The following is a 25,674-nucleotide window of genomic DNA, read 5'->3' as shown; positions in this document are numbered from 1 at the left end:
AGCCTGAAAGCAGTCCAAACAACACGGTACGCTATACTACCCTCACACTATCTCTTTCCATCACCCAATGCCAACCGGTACAGAGCACCCCCGACATCCGCACCGCAATCCTCAGCACCTACCTCACACAAGACGACTGGTCGAACGAACATGCGCTGGGAACTCTAGCAGACAACCTCTCCAACTGTATTTCAATCCTCAACCGTCGACGCCACGAGCTTCTCCACCCGTCCCCAACCACCGACGCCGTGTTCTGGGGTTCCGTGGTTGCAAAGTACGACGCGAGCCCGGCAATCCAGGTGCGTTCACGTTCACGTTTCCTTTGTCCGTCTCCTACTCACACAGCCGCTAATATCTGTCCTGATAGCACTCTACCATCGAACAACAGCCTGGGGCGTCCGATGTCGCTAAGAGCCCCGGCAACCGCGTCCAAGCCTCAGAGAATCTCCCCTCCTCCTGGAATCCACCGGCTGCGGGGACATCAATAGCTAGGGGGGCACAAAGGAGTAACAAGATTTGTAAACAGCCTGGAGCGTCCCACGTCGCTAAGAGACCCGCAACAAAAGCTAGCAACACCGTTCAAGCCTCAGGGGATCTCCCCTCCTCCTGGAATCCACTGGCTACGGGGATATCAATAGGAGGGGGGGTAAAAAGGAGTAAGAAAATTTGTAAACAGCTTTAGGGGCCTAGTCTGCTGGTATCATAGGATCCGAAACTTTCTTTGAAGGGAAGGGGAATCAGAATAGGGATATCTCAAGCGCTGAACGTGCTCTGAGACTTTTATTTGTCCTGAAGGGGCGGTTACGGTTGCGGTTGCGGTTGCGATGGCTTTAGCCTCTTAGTACAGCATGTAATTCAATGAGCATTTCCCTAATTCTTGCCGAATAGAAAAAGATTACGTAGGCGCATATCGGTGCCATAGGTAGCCAACGGGGTCGGACTTAGGTATTTTGTACTAGCATATCATGCGCCGTTTCTTCTAAACTCCGCTGTGGTCTTAAAGTAGTGTGGAGTAGTGAGTCTGCGAATTATTCTTGGGGTTATGGATATCTTAGAAAACGATAGAGCACTTATTCACAGAAGACACCAAACAGGTACCCTAGAATGATAGGTATGGTCAAAGTATACCTGTCGTTCATCCTGTGCTATGGGTCAGAGGGTTAATATCTGATGCTACACATGTTCGAGTTGCTATAATCTTCGTCCGTCTTGATCTTGATCTAGCCTTACCAGCTCCTGTGTTTCATGAACATTGCATTGATATCAAGAATAGCAAAGGCGAGGGAGATCTACTAGCCATACCAAAACAAAGGGTCCTCCATACTCCACCTTTTCTCCCCAGCCATTGAGCCACAATAGGCTTGTCTCTTAGTAGAATTGATAGCGACTGAGACAAGTTGCTGATAGAAGGGGATAATGTATTGAACATGTACCGGCGCATTTTGACCAGCATTCTTCACCAGCACAACCTTACAGACCTCGGAAGAAGGACTCCGCTTGGTTATAAATGCCGCATGCCATCTCGCAATAAGAAATCCTCTAGGTCCCCGCAACACGCCTTCCACCACAATCCAAGACAACCCATCACTCCCCCAAAACCCCCCTCGGCTCACGCAGCATAAACTAAAACCTCATTAGCACACCCTCTCAACCCAAAACTCTGCATCACAAACCGTATACGTCTGCCTCCCAAACCCCCCAAACTCCGCCGCATCAAAGACCACCGTCTCGACAGCCTCAAACCCAGCGCGCTCATAAAGCGGCCTCCCGGCCTCCGTCGCCTCAAGATAAACCACCAGTCCCAGCCTCTCCGCCTCGCAAACACCCCAGTCCAACAGCGCAGATCCAACACCTTTTCCTTGGTGCTCGGGGTGCACGAAGAGCGTCTCTAGCTCAACGCGTTTTCGCAGAACCACACTACCCTCTCTATCAGCATCCTCACCCACCTCTACATCTCCAGTACCCTGTCCCTGTCCATTCTTAACAGAAAGAACCGCTCGTTTCCCCCTCGTCGCCATGGCATAAAACCCCCTACTAGCAGGCACATTCGTCTCGGGAACGCGAAACGCCAGGTATCCGGTGATAACATCCTCGAGACTCTCCGTGACGATCTCATCCTCTGTCACGACCAGCCAGCGCGCAGCCCCGATGATCTTCCCAGAGGCGTTGTCGACGGCTTTCAGCATCGTGGCCTTCGGGTATGTTTTTATCAGGTGAAGGCGGGTGGTTGTGAGGTGTGCGAGGGAGGATGGTGGGAGCGGGTAGGTGGTGTGAAGCATGGCGTTGAAGGAGGCGAAGGCCATGTCGGAGACGGCGAAGGCTTCGGGGGCGTCGGTGGGGGGGAGGGGGGTTATGGTGAATGTTGGTGTTGATGTTGAGGGCATTTTGGCGGGTTAGGTGTATGATAGGTGTAATGATAGGGTAATGATGGATGGTAAGGATGGGGTGATGATGTTTAGGGGCTGTGATGAGTGTGAGGATGGTCTTGGGATGTTGATGTCTGGTGTGTGTACGTTGGTGATGTGGTTGGAGATGGAAGGAGCGACTATCCTGTCCCTAGGTAGCTGAGACTCTGATGATGATGTCTTCAGCAACGGACAAACAATGCACTACCTAGTTACTCCGGTCTGTCTCAGCCTGAACTCATAGCTACTTAGCATCTAGCTTTATATATTCACATCAGAGAGGTTACAGGATGCGATTGCCGAAAGAACATAACGATGTCGAATTAAAGGAACTATCCTCGACCGTACTACACGTCTACCCATTTGCCCGAATCTCCTCCAAAGCCGTAAGGGATTCCGCCAAACGAACTGTGATCATTTCTGTGTGCTGCCTTGTCGCTGCAAGTACTCTAGGTGCTGAAGGTAATCTGATCCACCACCTATGATGACTTTAAATGCGCTCGCCGAGTCGTTTTCGCGCAGACGAGGTCGTCTCGGGACATATTCGTGGATCACTGAACGCAAGGCACTGTTCTTGATAGTGGCATAGTACAGAAAGCTGCCATCGGGCAACTTCATGCGGTGATGTATTCTCGTCATAACATTGATATCCGCTGAATTGATCCGATACAGCTTACCAACGAGGGGTTTGTGCCCCCCCTGAAATCCATTAAAGGTCTCTACAAATAGGTCCAATTTGGTTGCAAGCTGATGCATACCGGCCAACTGCCAATTGGCTTTCTGACATACGCAGTGATCTGTTTCGAAGCAACATGGTAATAGGCACGCAAATGTTGCTGTTGAAGATGAGTCTTTGAGGACCTTCACCCAGGGTACCTTGCTAGCTAGTAATCTAGCTTCGCTGACAGAGTGGCGACGTGATATGCATGCAACGGCAAGGTCTCCATTTTCCTGTATGCCCGTGGCTTCAAGCATCATTAATACCTCACGAAACAATCTGCTGATATGCTGCTCTAGGGTCACTCGATCGTAAAGGTTGTCTGTCGAAGGTGGTATCAATGACTCAAACCAGTTGCAAAGGCTATCATCACCAAACATGGCTTGCGCAAAGCCGTCGAGAGAATGATTTCGGTCTGCTAGTCCCTCAATTCCTGGAACGGTCGTGGACGAACATTTCAGGCAGTAGAAGGCTACAAGTTCCCGAAGTCGCACTCGTGTCATCACCCCAGTGCAAAGACTCACAGCGAGTCCCCACATTTGATCCAGTTCAGCCATGCGGGCCTTGAAAGGGCGCACGGAATTAAGTAATTGATATTTGACAGTCACGCCAGGTTTCCTAGCCCATGTACCCTGTGCGGTCATGATTGCACCTTGACCACCCTGTATTCCACCTGTGAAGGACTGGCACTCTAGACTTGGGTTTCTTGTACCTAGGGACCGCAGACTTTGAGCAAGTATATATTCGGGGATAAAACTGTCAGAGCCATGGCGAGGGCAGGTCTCGTTCAAACGGGCAGGGCCAATTGGGTGGAACTTGAGATAGTCTTTGGCGCCAATACATATTTGGGTATGGATATCAACGCCAGTAAAAGTATCGGTTATGGGGATGTGTGCATCCGCCGAGTCATCGGCTACCCAGTGCCACTTAGGCATCCCACGAGGAGACTTTTCAGTTGTAGGTATGAGGAGCCCGCGGTGTATTCTGATCCCCACTATTGACATCTTATCGGCGGTTGAGGGACGGCTGATCATCAATTGGACTGGGCCCCATAACTCGGCTAGTTGGGCTGGTGTTGCAACTATATCGAAACGATGGTGCGGATCTGACTCCTTCATCCCAAAAACCAGAACCTCTTTCTCTAGCATGTCCCCTAAACACGAGAGTCTCTGTGAGCTTGCGTATAGCTTTTGGGATGTTGGCTGATGGTTTGTTCCCTCTAGAACAAAGCTTGCCACTGTATGCGTCAAAAACTGGAATCTGCCAGGAGTTGCCAGCCCGCGCAGGTAGAACTGCAAGATTAGTGTCAAGCCTTGGACTGCCAGGGCCATAAAGTGCAGCATTACGTAGGCTGGCTTCTGGGCCATCTCCATCTCTTCCCTGTTTGGTACAGAGACTCCGAGTCTTTCTAGTACAGCCTGAGAAGTATCCAAGACCTGCAGAAACAGACGTAAATGAGTGTCGTTAGTGTAAGCCCTTACTTCAGGTGCAAGGTATACAGCTGACCGCGTAAGGAGATAGTCGAGGGCCCAGAAACCGGTGTCAAAAGCCAAATTGTAAATGCCGATACCCCGAATAGGACTGGGTGCGAGTGCTGTTTTGGCCAGTTCGACAGCAGTGGCTAGATCCTCAATTGATGTCACCTCCATTTCACCTATCTCGGCCTGGCGGTCGAGGCTCTCTAGGGGCACCTCTCCGGGAGCTGGTCTGAGGCGAATGAAGTGAATTCTTTTGATGGGATGACCTTTAATCTGTCCAAGGATGCTGATTTGTGAAAGAAGAGCTTTGAGGCTGCGTTCAGTGCAACTGAACAGTGAAGCGAAGGATGATATCGTCGTCACAGACTCTTTATACGAGACAAAGCAAACTCGTGCGCAATCCGCGGCCAGCCGAGTATGGCTCCGCCACTGAAGCAAGAGATCATCGTTTAGCTCGTCATTTTGCCGCCAATTTTGTCTGTTAGACTCTTCTCCGTCTCCTTTGGGTTGTTCAACGAAGGGTAAAAAGCCGGCCAAACCCAGACGGCGGTCCGAGTCTGCTATAATGTCCATGATTCTGCTGGTAGTTGAAGTCTCTTCGTTGAGGTTCACACAGGCCATGCCTGTACCCCCACTTTTAAGGTCCGGAACAGTGAGTAATAGTGGTAGACTCTCAAGGTCATCACAGTCCATGATTGACTTGTTTACTATGTCTGTTTGGACTGGTGCAGGCGATGAACTGCTGTCCTCTCCTACACTTGCTATTGATGAATCTCGGTCCATATCTCTCAGTTGTTCATTATGCATCGACATCGGTATCCAAGGGCGGCTCACAGCATACCGGGTCAAGAACCAGGCCATCGAGTCAATGGTGTTGGGGTATGCAACGCCGTTATCATCGCAGTCGCCGTCGTCGGTGTCTCCAAGGTCAAGCTCTGCTAGTTGTTTAAGCCACTCCCCGTCATCGGTCTCCGGGTCGGTAGGCGCTCGAGAGTCCGACAACCGATCTGTTCGTTGTTCCGAGCAGGTTAGCCTAAGGTCTGAACCTTCACTGTAAGTGCATAACTAACCCCCAGCTTGTACCCTTACTTCGAGCGTCTCCCTTTCTCGAGCAAGCTCTCGTTCTAAGGCCGATCGGATAGCTCGAAAGACAACACCTCTTTGCGGCCTCTGGGTTTCATCTTCGCTCTGCAGAAGTCTCTGAACGGCGGGGATCGAAGCGAGAAAGTCGTCCATGCTCACGAGGAAGGATTATGGCGAATGTTAATTCCGAGGGAAGGTGCGCTGACAGGGCTAAACCAGCATAAGGCAGCAACGGAGGCAGGTTGGGGACAGACAGCATATAAATATGCGCTTGGGCGAGGCTGGCGCGTAGCCTCGCGCGGCCTCGCGCAGCCTCGCCAGCACCCACCTTGGCAGTTTCGTCTTATTCGATATTGAACCTAGCGAATCACAAACTTTATAGTCCTCGAGGCCGTATCTACTCGTTACGTAATGTAGATCTGGTTCTGGAAGAAATTTAACGTCAAGCAGTGAGCTGTCGGTCAGTACCTGTTATACTCAATCAGCTCAAGACCTAGACTCCATCTATCTATTGCCTTGTCTTAAGACCACTTGCGACGTACGAGTTTTATACATGTCCTATTTCATGGCGTTATATTGCCTTGCTATTCGGTGTTTAGTACAAATTTGAGCTGGACCGGCTGGGCATGTCATTATAATTTACAATGGGATGTCAGTGTCCCTGAAGGTAAAGCAAAGGGTGTCGGTTGCTGTAACACTATCCTCGGTAGCCTTGATAATTGAGCAGTCGAATTAACTAGATACTAGAGCGGCTTGCTGAATTTAAGCACCATACCCGTGTACAAAAGCGATTTTTTCATGTCCTTGGGGAAGAGACCCCTGTCCAAAACTTGTGAATAAGTCATGAGCAAGTCGTAGGTATCCCTCGGCGTCCGGGACCTGGTATTTCAAACTGAATACTGCAGATATGTGGTAAAGATGGGAAGTCTCTGGACAGCGGCACTATCATGAATCACTTGTTTTCAGCAAGATTCGTGCCTGTAGGGCATTTATTCGCGTCGTGCACGTAGAAACATGTATAATGACTGTCGGACCCACCTCTCTGGTGGGTCACGTGCCCGTAGCTCCCTACGTAGCTTCTCGTCGCTTCACCATAATGACACTTCCTCATCAGCTTCATATTATCAGTTCCTTCCTTTCTAGAATGACGAGACTCCTATTGAAATGGAAGCAATGCTATGCTATGTTCTCGGGGCATGACCTCAACACATTTCAAGTTGAAGTGAATACTTTAGCCTAGGGCGACTACTATGGAGGAAAATACGTCTAGGAGGGACAAGAAATATATCGAAACACATAAAACCTGGTAAATAACCCGCTTCCATCAGCCTGTTCCCAGTCGGCTCGGAATATCCGACGACAAGATGCAAGCCATGACTAGCGTAAAACTACTGCTCAATCGATTGGCTGAGTATTATAGCCCAAGCCTCCGCGAGATCCTTCCATGCTAGCCAAACGGATGGCGCCGGAATCCATTGCTTATCTGTATCTTGCCTGTTACTAGCACCGAAATATTGACCGAAACCCAATCCAGAAGCAGGCATTGAGTGAACTCTGAAGGCTACACGTTCACATCTGATCCCCACAGTGGCAAGATCCCCGCACACGAGTCAAGACAACAATTCGGGGCGTTGATCCACCGAGAACTCGCCAAAAGTCAGCAAGATCGGCATCTTACATCTCCACTCAGTCAACGATGTTACGTATGTGGAGGAGATATCTGGATCCCCTCGGGTGAATACCTTGCGGGCGTCTGGGGATAATTCAACACCCCAGGTTCCCCCAGCTTACTCCGTAGACCTACCGTAACTAGGTGAAGCAAGCTGAATACTGTCAACAATGGGTCTACTATGGAAACACAACTTTACAGGCAGGACGCTCGTCTTTGCCATTGCCGCCGCATCATGTCAGGCGTTTCTTTTACTAGGGTTTGATCAGGGTACGTCTCCCCCACAATCCTCCTCAATGTTCCCTCCGCTAACAGCACTCCCTCAGGCGTAATGGCCGGCATCATCGGCGCAGACAACCGCTTCGGACGAGACTTCAACAACCCCGACGCCGACATGCAAGGTAACATCACAGCACTCTACGACATCGGGTGCGTAGTCGGTTCAGTACTATGCTATTTCATCGGCGAACGGTACGGCCGCCGAACGATGCTGATATCCGGCGGAGCAATCATGATCGTCGGCTCGATCATCCTCGCTGCATCATCAACAGTCGCGCAGCTAATCGTCGGGCGAATGGTAACGGGGATCGGAAACGGGATGAACTCGTCCACCGCGCCGGTATACCAGTCTGAATGTGCGCCGTCGTCGTACCGCGGTGCACTCCTGACATTACAAGGAACGTTCACTATCCTCGGTGTTGTGATCGCATACTGGTCGGTCCCTCCACCCAACCCAACTATCCACCTTATACTAATGATGTCTGTACTGTAAACCACAGGCTCGACTACGGCACCAGCTTCACCGAATCCTCCTTCCAATGGCGCTTCCCACTCGCCTTCCAAGCCATCTTCGCAATCCTTCTAATCCTGCAAGTAATCGGCCTCCCCGAAACCCCCCGGTGGCTAGTCCAACACGACCGCCACGAAGAAGCGCGCTCCGTCGTCGGCGCCATCTCGCAACTCCCCCCCACCGACGCAACCGTAATCCGCACAATCCTCGACATCCAAGTCGGACTAGAAGAAGAACAAAAAGGCGGCCCCTTCCGCTTCACCGAGCTCTTCACCTGGGGCCGCGAACAGAACCTCCGGCGCCTGCTCATCGTCATCTCCGTCGAACTCGGGCAGCAGTTCACAGGCAGCAATTTCATAAACTACTACGGACCCGTCATGTTCCAGACGACGATGGGGATGGGCCGGAATCTGTCGATGCTGCTCGGCGGCGCAGTGCAATGCACATACCTCATTGGCTCCGCGATTCCAATCATGCTAATGGATCGGTTTGGGCGGCGGACGCTGCTGATGGTTTGTTCGGTGGGACTAGCGTTCTGCTTTATTATGGTGTCGATCCTCCTCTCGCTGGGGACCACGAACGCCGCCTACGGCGCGACAGCATTTATTTTCATTTTCCAGCTGTTTTATGGGATTGGGTGGTTGCCTGTGCCGTGGTTTTATCCGAGTGAGATTAGCACGACGCGGTCGCGGACACGCATGCAGGCGATTGCGAGCGGGTGGAATTGGATGGCGGTGTTTGCGGTTGTCAAGATCACGCCGATTTCCATGGGTATGGTCCAGCACACACTCCTTGCCTCTCTTGTACAGATGCTGATCAATGGTAGAAAACATTGGCTGGCGCACGTTCATTATCTTCGCTGTGCTCAACGTCGCCTTTATTCCGATGGTGTACTTCTTCTATCCTGAGACGAAGGGGTTGGAGCTGGAGGATATCCCGTTGCTGTTTCAGAAGGGCGGATTTACGGGGGGTGTTTTCGAGTCGAAGGGGGGTCGCACTGTCTTACCGGGTCAGCATGCGCAGGAGTCGAATGTGACTCATAAGGTTGAGGGGATGGGGGTTGAGCTGGTTGAGAATGTTGCATAGGGAGTCGCTGCAACTGTGCTGGTTGGGGCTATAGATGAAACAATAGAAGGGCCATTAAATCCAGCTGCTGTATAGGGACTTGAGTACATGTAATCCCTTCCCTGACCTCAATTAATACACATTCTATGAGTGATCCTCACAATCCGACTCGCAGTCCGTCTCACAATTAACACAGCGCCGCCGCAGAGAAAGCAACGTCCGAGCATCCATATAATCCGGCCAGCTAGCATACCACTCCAGAAATTCCGGAATGGTATCAAACCGCGGCCTACGACCATACAGCACACTAGGATTCTCCCCCTCTGCCTGGAAAACAACGACTCGCCACCCCCACTCCTTAATGTTGTCCGCATCTTGGACTGGGGCCTCTTTTTCAACCTCTATCTCATCATTCCCATAGCCTTTACCCTCCCCCTCCTCCTCATCAGTCCACAACCGACAGTAAACATACGCACTATACCACATCCGATATTCCAACCACCGATTATACCCCGTCCCAGTCAAAAACCCCGCCCTAACATCCAAATCCTCATCAATAAAGACCCTCATCTTCTCAAACTCCGAGTCAAGATTTAGCAGTTCGTCCAGCCTCTCCTTCTCACGTTCAAAGAGCGCCGGATCAGCCAGCTTCTCGCGCCTCTGATCCTCATCTAATCCAGCGAGCTCCTCCTCCCTCACGCCAACCAAGTAAGCAGGCTCGAACCCCGCAATCCCAGAGTCCCGGAAGTCAGCATCCACAACACCGCCCGCGTACTTAACGAATAGAGCTAGCTCGTCGCAGCGCGGGATAACGAGACGTTCCTCGTCATCGTCATCAAATTCCGCAGCGATCTTATCAGCCTGTGCCTGGCAGATTCGTTGAACAGTATCGATATACATCTCCCGCCACTCCTCCGTGCGGAGCATACTCGGGAGAACGCCGTCAGCAGGGCTATACCTCGGGAGGATTTTGAGAACAAGAGAAGCATCAAGGTCGGCGAATCGCGTGTCCTTGGGGACGACGACGTCGGTGTTTCGATCGGGAGGGTCGTCCCACCAGCCCAGGCAGGGCATCCAGCGGTATTGCCAGAGTTTGTCGCGCCTCGCTTGTTCGGTTGGTAGGTCTCTGGCAGTGATTTCGTTGATGCGGTCTTGGAGGAAGGTTTTGTTTGCTGCTGCCATTCGGGTGCGGAAGGTGGATATGGCGAGGCGCATGGTTTCATCTGAGGTTGCGGGTGGCATGGTCGTGGTCATGGTCATGGTTGATGGATTGGTCGCTGCCTGGTCTGGTCTCGTCTCTCTTCATAGAGCAGATGCAAATAAAGCCCCAGGGGGAGGGGAGAATTTAAAGGGGGACAAAGGGTGACTTTGGTTGAGGTGGGTAGCCGGCTAGATGGATAGGCAGACAGCCAGCCATTGGTATTGGTGCCTGCTGGGACAGCCCTAGGCTAGGGCTCCACACCAGTTTGAGGTCCACTTGTGCAGTAACTACAGCATTGCACATACAGTCTTTGCTATAGCTGTAGTACATAATGACCCCCTGGTACCTTCTTCGCCTCGGGAAGCCTGACCTCAGTTTCACTTTCTGGATTCATTCTCCCATGAACGGTCCTGAGCCTGCCGCACTGTTTGCTCGATCAGTACCGGTATGCACATGCACACAAGCTGCCTCGAAGTATTGAGCTAAACAATCACCTTGGATGAGTCTCTCGATTCTTGTTCAAGCCCTGGTCATTCCAATTTCGTGCTATTCTTCTGCCAACTATACCAACAATCAGATATTCTTGTTCCTACAAGCCCACCAGCACCCGACATGTTTTGTCTCCTGTCTGTAACCTAGTCTTAACTAAACAGTCCTTCCTATTCCGCTTGAGACGGGATAATACAGGACCAAGTCGGAAAAGGGAACGGACTGGAGAGTAGACCCCGGGTACTGAATCGTTATCGCCGCTTCCATAGTCCCATCACTCGAGTGGGCATTAGAAGCCAGTAACAGCTGGAATATGTATCCGCTATACTGAAATTCAATAGCAAGGTTTGCCGTGTAGCCGAGCTTCGAGGTCCAAAAGCAGTTCTACGATATGGGTACTACATCCATCTTAATCCTGGATATCTTAGAGCCCGACTGTCCAGTTCAACGCTATTCTCTTCCATCTACCGAAGGCAGAGTCAAAGCAGAAACTGAATACCCTCTTTCACTAGTATTTCAGTGGACTAACAACCACTGAATGATGCGGCTGTGAGTATAGTATCGGCAAGTCCAGACACAGCGTCTTGCTTTACAACACAACAACAGGAATACCATCACATCTACTACTCCTAGAGCACGCAAGCAGCAGCACCTGATGGTAATTTTCGGGCGATGTCAAACAGAAAATGTTATACCTTGCCTCGTGAGCCACGTACCACGTATTGTCCCCTCTCCAGTATACCTACTTGTCCATAAGCAGTGGGGTCCAAGTCACGAGCTTGGAGCCATGCCCAGGTCGGACATCGCGGAGCCTTGTAATAGAAAACAGCCACGCATAGATACAGTCTGTTAAAAAAGCGGATGTAGGCAAGAAACGCTAGGGCATAAAGACCAAATGCTACCGGTCGGTCATTTCTCGCAGATATCTGCGAACACACCACAGGCCACAGTCCACAGTACAACAGCCGGATTGAAATCCAGCTGCGTCGCCAGCAGCATAGATCAGGTACCTAGCGTAGGCTCCGTCTAGTCAGGTGCTAGTACCTATCAACATCCTATTCCTCCATCAGACCAAACGCCACTCTAAACAGCGGCGGCTCCCCACGAACAGCCCTCCACCGATTCGTCGACCGGAACAACCCCCAGCAATCCCTAACAACCCACCCCCAGTTCCGAAGAAAGGTCTCCGTTACCTCCCACCCGGATGGATCCCACGGGTCTCTCCAGATCAGAACGCCCGTTTCGCCCTGCGCGTCACCGAGCCGCTTGTCTGGTACAGAGGCAGAGGGGACGGCGTGCCCGGACATATGCTTGCAGAGTAGGCCGTCATCATACGCATCGCCAGCTAGGATAAGATTGTCCCGCATTTGCGGGATCGGAAGCAGGTCAAGCCACGGGTGGTGCGGGGTGTTTAGTTGGGTTGAGCTTTGTTGGAGGGCTAGCGGTAGGAGTGTTTGCTCTCGGTATACCGACCTCTTTGGGCCAGCCGTGCCGAACTGCGAGAGCGCGTCGTCGTGCATTTCCGTTGCTGTGTATCCTAGGACTTCGATGTTGGCGTAGAGGGCGCGCAGGAAGTTTACTCGTTTTACGCCTAACAGGAGATCAATTCGTGGTGAGCCGCTGGCGAGTTCAGATTGCAGCCAGGCCTCTAGTTGTCTGAGGCGGGTTTTTGAGTTCTTTGCTTGCGGGCCTAGGATGGTGAATGAGTCGAGGGTGGGGGGTAGGTATTGTGGAGACTGCTTGACTATTGCATCGCTCTGGCCATTGCCACCGCCGCTGCCACTGCCGCTGCCACTGCTTGTAGGTGAGAGTGATTCTGATTCTGATGCTGCTGCTCTACTCTGTGCTTTGGCGGCTCTCCTGCGTTGGCCTGCAGTGGTCAGCATTAGCATAGGCTAAGCAACGGACAGGCGGGGATGCGCACGGTGGGCCCGCTGGTTTAGGCGGTTCTGAAGTCTTCGTCTGAGGTCGGGATCGATGACGCCTTTCCATTCGTCTAGGAAGCTGACTCCGATTGTAGGGTTAGGGAGGGCCATGTTGGCGGTTTTGAGATTTAGGAGTGGTGGGAAGAGAGAGTCGGTGGGCCGGATGGCGGTTTGAAGGCTGACAGCTGCATCTGGTGGGTCTTGAGGGCAGTTCTGGTTGGTTGAGCTCTTGTATCTCGCCAGGATGCGGCCATGGTATCTAGACACAATGTCCCTGGTACTATTCATGATAAGCTGGTGCCGCTTGCTAACAGTCTGGGTCAGAGTTTGGGCTTCGTTTGTGACGATAAGGCAATGACAATTAAACAACTATCTAAATATCTGCCTTTTGGAAGGTGCAACGGCGGACCTAGGCAGATACATATACATAAAGTAAATACACGGGAGAATCCTTCTGATTGGTGGTTTCAACCACGTTCTGTGTGTGTTTTATCAAAGGCGGAGGTATGGCCCTCAGCTCCAAATCCAGACATACGGGATGACGATGATCTAATCCGATCACGCTGCAGAAGGTCTCCATTAAAAACTGGCACAATTGGTTGATATTGCTGGGAATACGGATAGAACATTTTCATCCGATTGTCCTGGTCGAGTATTGCCTGAACCTGCTCACGGAAGTCATCATAGTAGACTAAACAGCCCAGGTTCCGCTATTCAACACTTTGCATCACGCGTTTATTGGGCGGATAGTGCCTTCTTACAGGGGTCAAGCATGCAATCTCAAGTAAACTCTAAATGTTTTCTGGTGTCAGATGGCTGAAAGACCGCATTGATGCTGAACGAAGAATAGATAGAGATTATTCAGTACCCGTCTTCTTGGTCAATACCAAATCAGACATTATTTTCGATCATCACAGTAACAGGATCGGAGTTACCTAATATAGAGACAGACAAAAGTTAGTCAATTGTTCGATATCTTCCGAAATATGTGAGTTCTAAGATAAAACAAGTGGGTGCCCAATAAAGTGAGGGGTTCGCTGCTGGGGTCTTGTGGCCCACCGTAGCTGCAGCGTCCGGTGCTCGTGACCGACATCATTGCTCATTACCACAGGCCACCGTGGCCCTCTGCCCTGGAGAGCTAATTTCTGACTTATATGGATAGACTTTGTATTGGGGGACTTGGATTCCCAACCCCTTGGATTAATGGTAATAGACAGCGTATATTAGGTAGGCTGGTCTAGAGATTATGAATTACTTATGCTGTTAAACTTTATTTTAGTGGCCATAGCCTAAGAAGCTGGTATGAAAGAAGCAAGAAGTGCGGCTAGTCAATGACGCGTATACCATACATTTGACTTAATGTCTTGCGCCACTGATTAAAAACCACGTACTGTCGACTGCAAGCGGAAGGTCTCCTCTTCATGGCCGATTAATGTAACCTCTATAATGACGTTAATCTTAACTGCAGCTGCTGGATATCGTTGATTATTGCACTCTACATTAATCTGCTGCTCCGCATAGATGACGTAGTATAATCTCGAATGGAGTATTTAGAAGCATGCCCTGTCCCACGTCTCACAAGTCTTTTAATATGATCTTAATTCTAACGCGAACGACAAAAAAATAATGCCTAAGAACCTGGTGCGATATACTGCCTACATCAATTCAAGTGCAACATATTAACTAATAAAAGACCTTTGATATCCGCTACGACAATGAGCTTGCTCATCAGTATTATGGGGACGGGGAAAAGTTAGCTAAAAGGTACAACCCGCAACATCCACCACCACCAATTAATTATACCTAACAGAGAGATCCAGGATCCGCCAAGTATACAATGGCAAGAGCCTTACCATCCCAGATGAGTGGGATAGCACAAGTACCTATCCACCTATACATTTCATGCAGTACGTATACCCGCTAAAAGACAGTATGTAAATACTAATAAAAGCAGAGTGTCTGCGGCAGATGGTACTAATGTTGGGGACTTGAAGAATGTGCAGGTCCCCCAAGGTCTGAATATTGAAATAATAGACTTTGATGATGAATGAGCCAGTTTAGTATCTCTGAAAAGGCCAATATGTCCGTCAATTACAGATATGCACGGCTATTAAGTCTATATTAACCCGCCATGCTTGATTTTCAGTCAGAATGAATTCTATGTCTTTTTTTCTTGCTATAATTCAATTGCATGAACAAAATAAGTGTTCAAAAGTGTCTGAAGGGCCATGCCCTGATAATTTCTGTTAGTATATGTGGTAAAGAAAAGTTAAAGGGTAATTAGAATCATAGCACGACTACACTGTAGTAATAGTGCTATAATACTGCATATTAATTAGTCTTTGCCGTAAGCACTTACGCAGGCCACTCCTGTAATAGTTTGAAAAAATAAGACTGAGCCCTAGACATCTTCCAGATGAATGATCTCCAAGCTCCTTAATCAGAGGGAAGTCACTGAAGTGATAGAGGAGAGTTGCTAAGAACAGGAGTTGACAGTTTTTCCCGATAGGCTAAGCAGAATCTCGGCAAGGTCATTTTTGATTGCAGCCGTGGTGGGGTGACCGCCTGGTATGGAGTCCTCGGCGGATTGGAATTCAGATAGCTAGCCCTACAGTGTCACGGTGAGCGTTTGAGACGGAGATCGCGCGAGTCGTTGCATACGTGTGTTGTGTCTTAGGTGTTTTCTTTCAAAGGGAATGTCGTCTAATGTGGCATCTTCGAGTCTCTTTGTCCGTAGCAGCATGCAGTATTCGAAAAGAGATAGTGGACTAAGAAGGTCACCGCGCCATTGATAATTATCAAATATGGTCGTTAATGCAGAGTCTATGGTCATACGTAGCAGTCCCAGAAGGGCGATGGAGGTGGGTGAGAGAGCGAATGTGCTGTCTCAAACTCCAGAGGTTAATCCGGACAAAGTTGTAGTGGAGCGTGTAATAGGACGGGAGTCCGAGTAAGGTGTTTGCGACTTGGACACCGTAGACTTCTCTATCTTAAGACAAACTATGCCTGCGACTCCACGCGGTAGTTTATCCACTAACCTTGTAACAATGCAGGCGGCGGCGGAACGGTTTGGGTGCCCTTGGTCGAGCCGGTAAAGCTCTACGAACGCGTCGGAATCATCAGGGTCGACGGTCTTGAACATCTGGCGATTCAGTTCGCAGCGAAGATGTCGACGTTGTGGTATTCTCGTCTACCGATAACAAACGCGACGAAGCTGTTAAACTCGGTGCTTCCGAGTTCTATGCAACCGAGGGTCTGTCTGATTATGCAGATCCTGGTGTCTCCAAACCAATCGACAGACTCATCATCTCTTCGTCGGCGAAGTTCAATCTCGGCCTCTTCTACCCTGTTCTTGCTAAGAACGCAACCTTTCTTCCGCTATCGGTCGATTGGGGTAATCTCGCAGCACGGTATGCCGACCGTGCTTAACATGAATAGCATCGTCGGGAGCTGCGTGTCCAGTCGTCTGCCTCAGTACGTTCTCTTTGGAGTGTGAAACATTCGCTAACTAGCGCAGGACCAAGATGCAGGACTTTGCGGGTCGGCATAGGATTGCTTGCCTTGTTGAGAAGTATCCTATGACGCTCGAGGGGGTGCAAGAAGCTGTCGACAGCCTCAGGGACAAAAAGATGCGATACCGAGCTGTTCTCGGGTGGGAGTATCGATAATTTGTGGCTAGCATAACATTGCAGTCCATTCCGGGATATGGAGTTAAACATGTCTAACACCTGATTGCCTCTCGCCAATTTCTGACTGCTTCATGTGCGTTCATTTAAAGCATACACGAACCGAGGTAACGAACCAAACCCCTGTTTGCTCATTTCCAACCCCTGCATTCGACTCACGCAGTCAGAATCCACGAGTCAGGTTCATCTACAGAGAGGGGTTCTGCCGTACCTGCAGGATCACTCAATAACAAGCCGGTGAGATAGCCAGGTATTGAATCTTCACAGAGTTCCTGTCTGCGAATAACCGCCTTGAAGCTGTAGCCAAAACCGCAATAAAGATGTTGGCGAAAATCACCATAGCTCTCTATCTACTCCTCTGGCTCGTTCTACCCCCAGCCGCGCTAGCTCAACAAGCCAACTGCGAGAATAGCCCTACTTCACGCGGATGCTGGGGCGAATACAACATCTCAACCGACTACCACACCGTCATTCCAAACACAGGAGTTACTAGAGAGGTACGTCGCTTTTCAAACGCCCTATCAAATAATAAATCTAACATCATCCATATAGTACTGGCTGGTCGCCGAAAACCACACCCTCGCCCCAGACGGCCACGAGCGGCAAGTGCTCGTCTTCAACGGCACACTCCCAGGCCCGCTGATCGAGGCAAACTGGGGCGACGAGCTGGTCATCCACGTAACAAACGCACTAGAGCATAACGGGTGCGTACCCTCTCTGACACCAAGCCATTCTTAACCTCACGAAGCAATCCAATCCAGAACCGCAATCCATTGGCACGGCATCTGGCAACGCAATTCAAACCACCATGACGGTACATAACATGTCCCAACTACTTGAATCCCCCATCTCATTTCATCATCTCCATCCACATCATCTAATCTAATCTAATCTAATCTAATACTAACAACCCAGGCGTCCCCGGCGTAACCCAATGCCCCATCCCCCCCACCTCCACGCAAACCTACCGCTTCCGCGCAACCCAGTACGGGACATCCTGGTACCACAGCCACTTCAGCCTGCAGATGGCAGACGGGCTGTACGGACCGATACTCATCCACGGCCCCAACACAGCAAACTACGACGTCGACCTCGGGCCCATCTTCATCACAGACTGGTACCACAAGTCCGCGTTTATCCTGTGGGAGGAACATACGCGGTACGGCGGGGTTCCTGTGCGTGCGAACGCGGTGCCGGCGACGGGGTTGTTGAATGGGACGAATTTGAACTTCAATCCTTGTCAGGCTGCCGCGGGGTCACCGACTGCGGCTGCTTGTACTGGAACGGGAAGACGATTCGAAGTGACGGTTGAAAGGGGGAAGAAGTATCTACTGCGGTTAATTGATTCCTCCGTGGATGGGTGGATGAAGTTCAATATCGACGGGCACAGACTCACCGTTGTGGCGGCGGATTTCGTGCCCATTGTGCCGTATGAGACGGAGGCGGTGATTTTGACCTCGGGGCAACGGTACGATGTGATCTTCGAAGCGAGTGCCGATGAGGATGTAGGGGGTTACTGGATGCGCGCGATCTTCCAGACGGCGTGTAACGGGCTGGAGATTGAGAATGCGGATATTAGGGGCATTGTGCGGTATGCAGGTGCGAAAAAAGGTGGTGAAACCTCTACCTCTGATCCAACAACGACACAATGGGAATCGATAACGAATTCCTGCGGCGACGAGCCATATGACAAGCTCGTTCCGTGGGTCCGCAAGACCGTGGGACGGGCAGCGCAGCAAGAAAGCCTGAAAGTGGGCTGGTTCTACGAGACGGATCTCGTTTTCCACTGGACGCTCAACAGCAAGGATCTGCTTATCGACTGGAGTCAACCGACGGACTTGCGGATCTGGAGGAACGAGAGTGTTTTTCCGTCTAGGTATAATGTGTTTGAGATTGAGGGGCGGGACCGCGTGCGTGTCTATTCCCCTTGGCTTCCCACTCCGTCACCAGCTGCGCTGGCCTACTGACAAGAGCATTGCAGTGGACATACTGGGTTATCCAAGACCTGGGTTTTGTGAACGCATACCACCCCTTCCATCTGCACGGGCATGACTTTTTCATCCTTGCCGAGGGGCGCGGGCTATATACACCGCTGGTCAGGTTGAATCGAGATAATCCGCCTCGGAGGGATACGGCGACGATGGCGGGGTCTGGGTATCTGGTTATTGCGTTTGAAAGTGATAATCCAGGGTGAGTCGTGGTCTCCAATGCTTCTTTATTTCAAGGGAATAGAAGCTATCAGGATCTAACCAGACAGGTCGTGGCTCATGCATTGCCATATTGCTTGGCACGCGAGTCAAGGTCTTGCGCTACAGTTTGTTGAGAGGGAGTCGGAAATTAGGGCTGTGATTGAGCCGGGGATGAATGAGTTTGAGGATATCTGTGAAGAGTGGAATGAGTATTGGGAGGACGCAGTGTATCATCAGGATGATTCTGGGATTTAGACCTGCTTTCCACGGGCGTTTCGGACTGGGCTAGCCTCAGCGTCCGAGTACCTGCTAGGTCAAAACAGCATTTGTTCTATTTACCTCAATGCTTCACGACATTTTCATCTCAAGACAGCATCAACTACTCTCTTAACAAAGCCTTTCCTAGGGCTACCACCCTCCTCATCACCCGCAACATAAAACCTCCTCTTCGCATCCAAATCCACCTTGTCAAGATCAACCCACCACCGCCCTCCAAACCACCACCTCGCACCGCCATACACAAGCACAATAACAACAACACTGACATAATTCGCAAAGAAATGCTTCACCCTGTCTACCCTCCCCATCCCCTCCTCTCCCTGCAAATCTACATCCAACGGCCAAACAGCCAGCCAAAACTCCGCTCCCAGCAACACTCCACACCAAACAACCCCCCACCAACTCGCCCACGGCACCGCCCAGCTCCGCCAGGGCAGCTCACTCTCCCTCCGCCCCTGGATCTTCCACGCTTTCCGCATCCGCAGATGCGAGAGACAGATACATCCCCACCCGAACAGCGTAAACAGGGACGTGAGATGCGAGAACCACGTGAAGACCGTAGCCCCGCTGGCTGTCGCGTTCAGGTATGACAACCCCCCGCCAAGAGAAAGGGTTAGGAGGAGAGAATATAGCGGGCGGCCTTGTGTATCCGCGAGGCGAAAAATCTAGCAAGATAACAGCTCAAGTTAGTCTTCAGTTGCGGGATAGAGAAAGACAGAGAGAGAGAGAGAGATAGATACTGGATCTCAGTCTCCATTCGATGTAGTAGACACATACCCGCGGCGCCATCCCCACCTCACTCAACCCCAATAGAAACCTCGACCCGCCATACGCGGCTACACTCCCCGTGCTCACAACCGAGATGAAAATAACCCCGTTCATCATATGCGCCAGCACGGTGGGCCCCGCATTGCGATACGCAAGGACGAACGGCGACTCGTTCCGCCCACTGCCACTCCCACCCCCACTCCCAGCCCCGAATAAATCCGGATCACCTGGATCAACGGTAATCGTGATCGCCAGCGACCCAAGAATATAAAACAGCGCCAGGCGCAGCCAGATCGAACTGACTGCCCTCGGGACGGATTTTCTTGGGTTCTGCGTTTCTGATGCGACCAGGGCGGCGGTTTCAGAGCCGCTCATGGCGAAGATGCAGGTTGGGAGGACGGAGAGGAAGCCCTTGAAGCCGTGCCTGAAGGGCGTTGTGGTCCAGTGGTGGAAGCCGATGGGGGGTTGGGAGGGGGTGCCGCTGGCGGATACAACTGTAAGGATTAGGGGTTAGGGGTGTGCTACTAGCTAACGTTGCGGGACAGGTTCTGGGTGGATGGACTGCAATGGAATGGGGCAGACGGACCGGCGAGGGAGATGATAACGACGAAAATCCAGCAGAATTTAATCGTTGACGAAACGACCTCGACTTCGCCGAAGAAGCGCACCGCGAAGGCGTTGATGAGGATGATGACCAGCCAGAAGATTGTCAGCCAGGCGGCTGTTGGGATGGCGGCGGTGCCGGGCCAGAAGCGGAGGACTGTGACGACGCCCTAAGACGGTTTCCTTGTCAGTTTACACGAACATATCATTGATAGGGATGTTTGATGGGTGGATGCATACCTGCAGCTCATTCGCAATCGTAATCCACGCCCCGAACCAGTACGCCCAGCCAACGGCGAACCCGACAGCGGGACTAATGAACATGCTTGACCACTGCACGAACGCGCTTGGCAGCGGATACAACACTGCCATCTCGCCGATTGCGTGGCTCACTGACCAGACCATTGTTCCTGCGAGGATATATCCCAGGACGAGGGCTGCGGGACCGCCGTTGCGGAGGGAGGTGCCGCTGCCGAGCCACAGGCCCATGCCAATGGAGGAGCCGAGGGCGATCATGGTTAGGTGTCGGGTAGAGAGGGTTCGTTGGAGCTGGGTGTCGGCGCCATGGTCGAGGTTGGGAGTTGGTTTGGATGGGGATGGTGAGTTGGTACTGGTACTGGTGCTGGTGGTTGAGGTTGGAGAAGGTGTTGATATTTCCATCTTGTGTGGAACTTTCTGACTGCATGAGTAGCCGGGGGGAAACCGGTTCGAGTTTAGTGTTTTGCTCTTGAGGATCGTCTGAGACCGACGCAAGGCTCGAGATGTCAATCTAGGTGTGTCGCACAAGCTTGACTATCAGCATCACGATCTGCAACCGGATTTATCTGTCTGAGACCCGTTCGAGCCACCAAGAATAAAGGCATGTGGCATCCAGAGGTTACAGGGCTCCTTAGATGGCTATGTGTGCAACAATAAAACACAAGTCTGCATGCGATTCACGGTGTTGCTGAACGGTGGCTTAAAAATCAAGCATTTGAGCCTGCGCAGGTGGAGGCAATAGATGGGCATACGGCTTAGCCTGCTGAGGTTCCCCTTGCAGCAGCAGTGGCTAAATCAGTAGGGGTTGCGGCAGTGGCCTCCGCTGAGACATTGGATAGGTTTCTTATCCAATTATCATGTTGTGCAACCCTATCCAATGTCTCAGCGGAAGTTCTAGATTGCCGGTGTGGTTTTGTAGCAGAGATAGAGCAAAGGAGATCAAAAACAACTCAGGTTTTCGAAAGCGCAGAAGAGCACGGATAGATTCTTCATCCCTGATTGACTGGGAAATCAATGAGCTGGATCTTATAGTATGTGTCTTTTGTATAAGGCTCTTAAAAACTATCAAGATAAATTGGTCTTTCGCTGAGCTCACCCGCCATGCAATGTTGCACATGTGAGAGCTAGATAGCTGTATAACTTTGGGCAGACTTGCGATTTATAGCAGTGCAGTCCTGTCGAAGGCCCGATGGCTAGTAAAATTAAATGCAGGCTTGTTTATCAGTTCAGGCCTGTGGACTGTTCAGCAATGTGATACCGGTAGGCGTTAGTCGCAGAATTGAGATGTTTAGGTCGTTGAGAGACCCTTCACGATGGACAGGATGTGATGAGAATCTGTCAAGAATCGAGAGGTGTGGTCTCGAGATAGGGTGCGCACCAATCCTTACAGTCTATTTCCAAGAGAGTGCGTGCTAGTCTATTGCTGTCAATATATACTTCCACACTCAGGCCACGGTATTGCCACTCTGTCGCACAGCCATTCAGTATTCTCCAAGAGCCTGCACCCACACGATGATCATTTTCTTTCGAGTTAATCACGCCGTACCCCGGACATAGTCGAGGTTAGACTGAGCTTTTTCAACCGTCATCCTAGATATATATTTCTTGTCATTAATACCTGTGTCGAAAGTGGAGAGCTATCGGGACGCTTTATCACTCTATATGCCCTGCTGCAATATATATTTTTACGAGAACACCGTACTCCTAAGCTACCTAACGCTTGGTAGCTGCCTAATGCAAGGTCAAACCTTGGAAGGAATGCTACATGCTACAACTAGATTAATCTGCACATCTTTCAAAGTTTTACTTTCACGTCCTTGTGTCTCTGGTCATGGGAGAAAGTACCACTCGGCACATGGGCATCGCGACCGGCGGATAAATATTCAATTGATACTCTAGAGGTCTTACTACAACTGCGGTCACGACATCGCGGCTTCTAGTCCTACAGACTGCAGCAGTATCACCCGGATAATTGACTCATCCCGATCTTCTCCGCACCTCCGTAACCGGATAGCATCTCCGCGTCTCGCAGCACTGTGGGTAAGTGGTGGGTCTATCCGAGGTCTGGGGTTCTGAGGGGGAAGGGAAAGTTGGACACAGGAAGGGTGTATTATTGAGGGACGCAGATGAAGCCTGTAGAAGCCTTTTTTTTTCGGCTTCTATCGCAGATATTCATACTCGGCACATGCGAACGATCCCGACCGTGATCCTCCCCGAGGGAGCAGGGATTGTTGGAGAGAAGGAAGGTCAGGGACGGGCGGAATGATGCATGTGGGACGCGGGCGGGTAAATTCTGAATTCTGGGGTGAATGTCCTGTCTGTCTCAGTCTCAGGTAACTTGAATGAAACTGGTAGCGATTCTTGGATGATATCACGGCCCGAGAATGAGCGAGAAGGATTCCCGGCAGTGGCATGTCGGGAGGCCGGCCATGTGGTTTGCACTCTGCGGCTGTTGCAGCCACTGACGTGCTACAAGAGGAATAGATTAACCTTTAATCTGCACAGCAGGGCTAATTTAACCGGCCGTTCGCGAAGGAGCGTGGCGTTGGCCTCGCGGCTTGGGCTGTTTGACAGTTTGCACCTCGAGCCATACCGGCGGGAGTACAGCATTCAACCTTCTAGAGTTATATTCCAACTGCTCCGGCGGAGGCAAAGTTAATGGATAACAACTGCTTCGTAAGACCGGAATCAGGATGATCAGGAAGCCTCTTGAATGGCATGATGTCGGTTAAATGCAGCGACCGAAGCGAAGGCATCAAACAACCGAACAACGCTCCACTGTGACGCAAAGCCATGGATCGGCGGTCTCTGGTTGGACTCGCTGTCTCTCCATCCGGGCCTCCGCAATCCGCATCCTCTCCAGCTGCTCATTGCTTGGTCTGATCCTACAGCGTTGCATCCGATGTCCGGCTGGACAGTATGTCAAGTATAAAAGGTGCTCCATCGGGCTGGCTGGGGTCTCCAGACTTCCCCGGTCAATAGGTCAACCCTGCGAGGCAAGATGTATCGAATCACCAATATTTACGGTATGTCCCTTACAACTCAAGATAGATCCCTTCTGACTGATGCAGTGCTGGCTGCCTTTGGCACCATTGGCGGTGCTCTCTTCGGGTTCGATGTCAGTTCCATGAGTGCCTGGATTGGAACAGGTGAGAATAGCATATCAACAGACGATGCTATCGTATGCTAACTCCACCAGACCAGTATCTCGAATATTTCAACCATCCCAACTCCGACCTGCAAGGAGGAGTGAGTCGCATGATCGCTCGAATCGACAGCATCGCTAACAGCCATAGATCACAGCATCCATGTCCGCGGGTTCATTTGCCGGTGCCATCGCAGCCGGTTGGGTTGCTGACCACCTTGGCCGTCGCATGTCGTTGATGATCGCATCGGTGATTTGGATTATTGGCGCCGTCATCCAATGCTCGGCGCAGAACGTCGCACACCTCGTTGCTGGCCGAGTCATCAGCGGTCTTTCTGGTAAGTCCCAAGCCCCTGGCCTCTATACCAGCACTAACCTGTGTAGTTGGTATCACCTCCTCGCAAGTCTGCGTCTACCTCGCCGAACTCGCACCCGCCCGAATCCGCGGTCGCATCGTCGGTATCCAGCAATGGGCAATCGAATGGGGTGTATGTTTCCGTCACGTCCAAACTAAAGTACCAAGCTCACAAATACAGATCCTGATTATGTACCTGATCTCCTGGGGCTGCGGCAAAGGCGTCGAAGGCCCCTCCTCCTTCCGCATCGCCTGGGGCGTGCAAGCCGTCCCCGGTCTCATCCTCCTCCTCGCCCTGCCCTTCTTCCCCGAATCCCCCCGCTGGCTCGCCACCCGTGAACGCTGGGAAGAAGCCCTCGATATTCTCGCCGACATCCACGGAAAGGGCAACCGCAACGACGCAGTCGTACAGGTCGAATTCGAAGAAGTAAAGGAAGCCGCACGCATCGCGCACGAATCCAAAGACGTGACCTTCCTCGCGCTTTTCGGGCCAGGGATCTGGAAACGAACCCTCTGCGGTGTGAGCGTGCAGGTCTGGCAGCAACTGCTCGGTGGAAACGTCGCAATGTATTATGTTGTGTGGATCTTCCAGATGGCTGGCATGGTAAGTTCTATCCATTAGATTACAACCAAGCCAATCCTTGTATATCAACTAATGATAACTACCAGGGCGGCGATACCTCTCTCTACTCCTCCATCATCCAATACGTCATCTTCCTCGTCACCACCGGCGTGGTCCTGCCGTACATCGACCGCATCGGCCGCCGCCTACTCCTCATTTCCGGCGCAATCGCCTGCATGGCGCTACACTTTGCCATCGCAGGCACGATGGCCGTGTGGGGAAACCCCGTCGACGAAATCAACGGCAACGCAAACCTGAAGTGGGAGATCACCGGCGCAGCCGGCAAGGGCGTGATCGCCTGCTCGTATATCTTCGTTGGTATTTACGGTCTTACCTGGGTACGTACCCACCTACCCTATTACCCCCGCCAAACCCCCACAGAAAGTATATGCTAACAAGATATAAACCGACAGGCCCCCGCAGCATGGATCTACGCCGCCGAAGTCTTCCCGCTGAAATACCGGGCCAAGGGCGTCGGTCTGTCCGCCGCAGGCAACTGGGTGTTCAACTTCGCATTGGCGTACTTTGTCGCCCCCGCGTTTACGAATATCCAGTGGAAGACGTATATTATTTTCGGGGTGTTCTGCACTGTGATGACGTTCCATGTTTTCTTTATGTATCCTGAGACGGCGCAGCGGTCGCTCGAGGAGATTGATCTGATGTTTGATAGTAATGTCAAGGCTTGGAAGACGGGGAGCATGAAGGGGGGATTTGGCGAGGAGGTTGAACGGAGGGAGAGGAAGGGGAGTGTTGTTGATGCTGATGCGAGTCATACGGAGACTGTTTGATGGATACTATTCAAGGGGCGTTTATGTTAGCGATGGGGTTGAGAAGTTGAGGTTATGAATATGATCCGATTCCATTCGATGACTTTGAGAGTATGGATGTAGACTGTCCGACGTCTGGTTTTCTTCCATGCGTAATGCAGCTGTAGACCTATTAACTA

General features: G+C 51.3%; 9 protein-coding genes across 9 annotated transcripts; 4 read left to right on the top strand and 5 right to left on the bottom strand.

Moving 5' to 3' along the window:
- Window positions 1-1,584: 1,584 nt before the first annotated feature.
- On the bottom strand, window positions 1,585-2,384 carry BJY04DRAFT_221282 (GNAT family N-acetyltransferase; the record flags this gene model as incomplete). Its single annotated transcript, XM_073717068.1, has 2 exons — window positions 1,585-1,623; window positions 1,674-2,384. The coding sequence occupies 2 exons, from the start codon at window positions 2,382-2,384 to the stop codon at window positions 1,585-1,587; spliced, it is 750 nt and encodes a 249-aa protein (XP_073568160.1).
- A 435-nt stretch (window positions 2,385-2,819) lies between these two features.
- BJY04DRAFT_221281 (uncharacterized protein) lies at window positions 2,820-5,837 on the bottom strand (the record flags this gene model as incomplete). The annotated part of the gene is made up of 2 exons (XM_073717067.1): window positions 2,820-5,608; window positions 5,672-5,837. The coding sequence occupies 2 exons, from the start codon at window positions 5,835-5,837 to the stop codon at window positions 2,820-2,822; spliced, it is 2,955 nt and encodes a 984-aa protein (XP_073568159.1).
- Window positions 5,838-7,523: 1,686 nt separating this feature from the next.
- Window positions 7,524-9,229, top strand: BJY04DRAFT_209388 (sugar porter family MFS transporter; the record flags this gene model as incomplete). Its single annotated transcript, XM_073714112.1, has 4 exons — window positions 7,524-7,623; window positions 7,680-8,067; window positions 8,133-8,914; window positions 8,970-9,229. The coding sequence occupies 4 exons, from the start codon at window positions 7,524-7,526 to the stop codon at window positions 9,227-9,229; spliced, it is 1,530 nt and encodes a 509-aa protein (XP_073568158.1).
- A 123-nt stretch (window positions 9,230-9,352) lies between these two features.
- BJY04DRAFT_221279 (uncharacterized protein) lies at window positions 9,353-10,468 on the bottom strand (the record flags this gene model as incomplete). The annotated part of the gene is made up of 1 exon (XM_073717066.1): window positions 9,353-10,468. The coding sequence occupies one exon, from the start codon at window positions 10,466-10,468 to the stop codon at window positions 9,353-9,355; it is 1,116 nt and encodes a 371-aa protein (XP_073568157.1).
- A 1,485-nt stretch (window positions 10,469-11,953) lies between these two features.
- BJY04DRAFT_221278 (DUF3425 domain-containing protein) lies at window positions 11,954-13,111 on the bottom strand (the record flags this gene model as incomplete). Its single annotated transcript, XM_073717065.1, has 2 exons — window positions 11,954-12,768; window positions 12,823-13,111. The coding sequence occupies 2 exons, from the start codon at window positions 13,109-13,111 to the stop codon at window positions 11,954-11,956; spliced, it is 1,104 nt and encodes a 367-aa protein (XP_073568156.1).
- Window positions 13,112-14,449: 1,338 nt separating this feature from the next.
- Window positions 14,450-16,491, top strand: BJY04DRAFT_221277 (uncharacterized protein; the record flags this gene model as incomplete). The annotated part of the gene is made up of 6 exons (XM_073717064.1): window positions 14,450-14,464; window positions 14,517-14,587; window positions 14,644-14,730; window positions 14,778-14,836; window positions 15,978-16,233; window positions 16,341-16,491. 6 exons carry the CDS (start codon window positions 14,450-14,452, stop codon window positions 16,489-16,491), a joined length of 639 nt encoding a protein of 212 aa, XP_073568155.1.
- Window positions 16,492-16,829: 338 nt separating this feature from the next.
- Window positions 16,830-18,953, top strand: BJY04DRAFT_229875 (multicopper oxidase-domain-containing protein; the record flags this gene model as incomplete). Its single annotated transcript, XM_073719151.1, has 6 exons — window positions 16,830-17,006; window positions 17,062-17,213; window positions 17,271-17,323; window positions 17,425-18,419; window positions 18,491-18,699; window positions 18,767-18,953. The coding sequence occupies 6 exons, from the start codon at window positions 16,830-16,832 to the stop codon at window positions 18,951-18,953; spliced, it is 1,773 nt and encodes a 590-aa protein (XP_073568154.1).
- Window positions 18,954-19,057: 104 nt separating this feature from the next.
- Window positions 19,058-21,008, bottom strand: BJY04DRAFT_229874 (putative amino acid transporter; the record flags this gene model as incomplete). Its single annotated transcript, XM_073719150.1, has 4 exons — window positions 19,058-19,642; window positions 19,755-20,239; window positions 20,332-20,518; window positions 20,589-21,008. 4 exons carry the CDS (start codon window positions 21,006-21,008, stop codon window positions 19,058-19,060), a joined length of 1,677 nt encoding a protein of 558 aa, XP_073568153.1.
- Window positions 21,009-23,153: 2,145 nt separating this feature from the next.
- BJY04DRAFT_196315 (sugar porter family MFS transporter) lies at window positions 23,154-25,595 on the top strand. The gene is made up of 8 exons (XM_073712338.1): window positions 23,154-23,632; window positions 23,678-23,755; window positions 23,806-23,855; window positions 23,903-24,089; window positions 24,136-24,239; window positions 24,288-24,710; window positions 24,776-25,066; window positions 25,142-25,595. The coding sequence occupies exons 1-8, from the start codon at window positions 23,608-23,610 to the stop codon at window positions 25,514-25,516; spliced, it is 1,533 nt and encodes a 510-aa protein (XP_073568152.1). The 5' UTR covers window positions 23,154-23,607; the 3' UTR covers window positions 25,517-25,595.
- The last annotated feature ends 79 nt before the right edge of the window (window positions 25,596-25,674 follow it).

This window comes from Aspergillus karnatakaensis (genome assembly GCF_047715665.1).
Source record: "Aspergillus karnatakaensis strain CBS 102800 unplaced genomic scaffold BJY04scaffold_47, whole genome shotgun sequence".
Lineage (NCBI taxonomy): Eukaryota > Fungi > Ascomycota > Eurotiomycetes > Eurotiales > Aspergillaceae > Aspergillus > Aspergillus karnatakaensis.
Note: the sequence above shows the minus strand (reverse complement) of the source record. Positions and strands in the feature narration are given on the sequence as shown.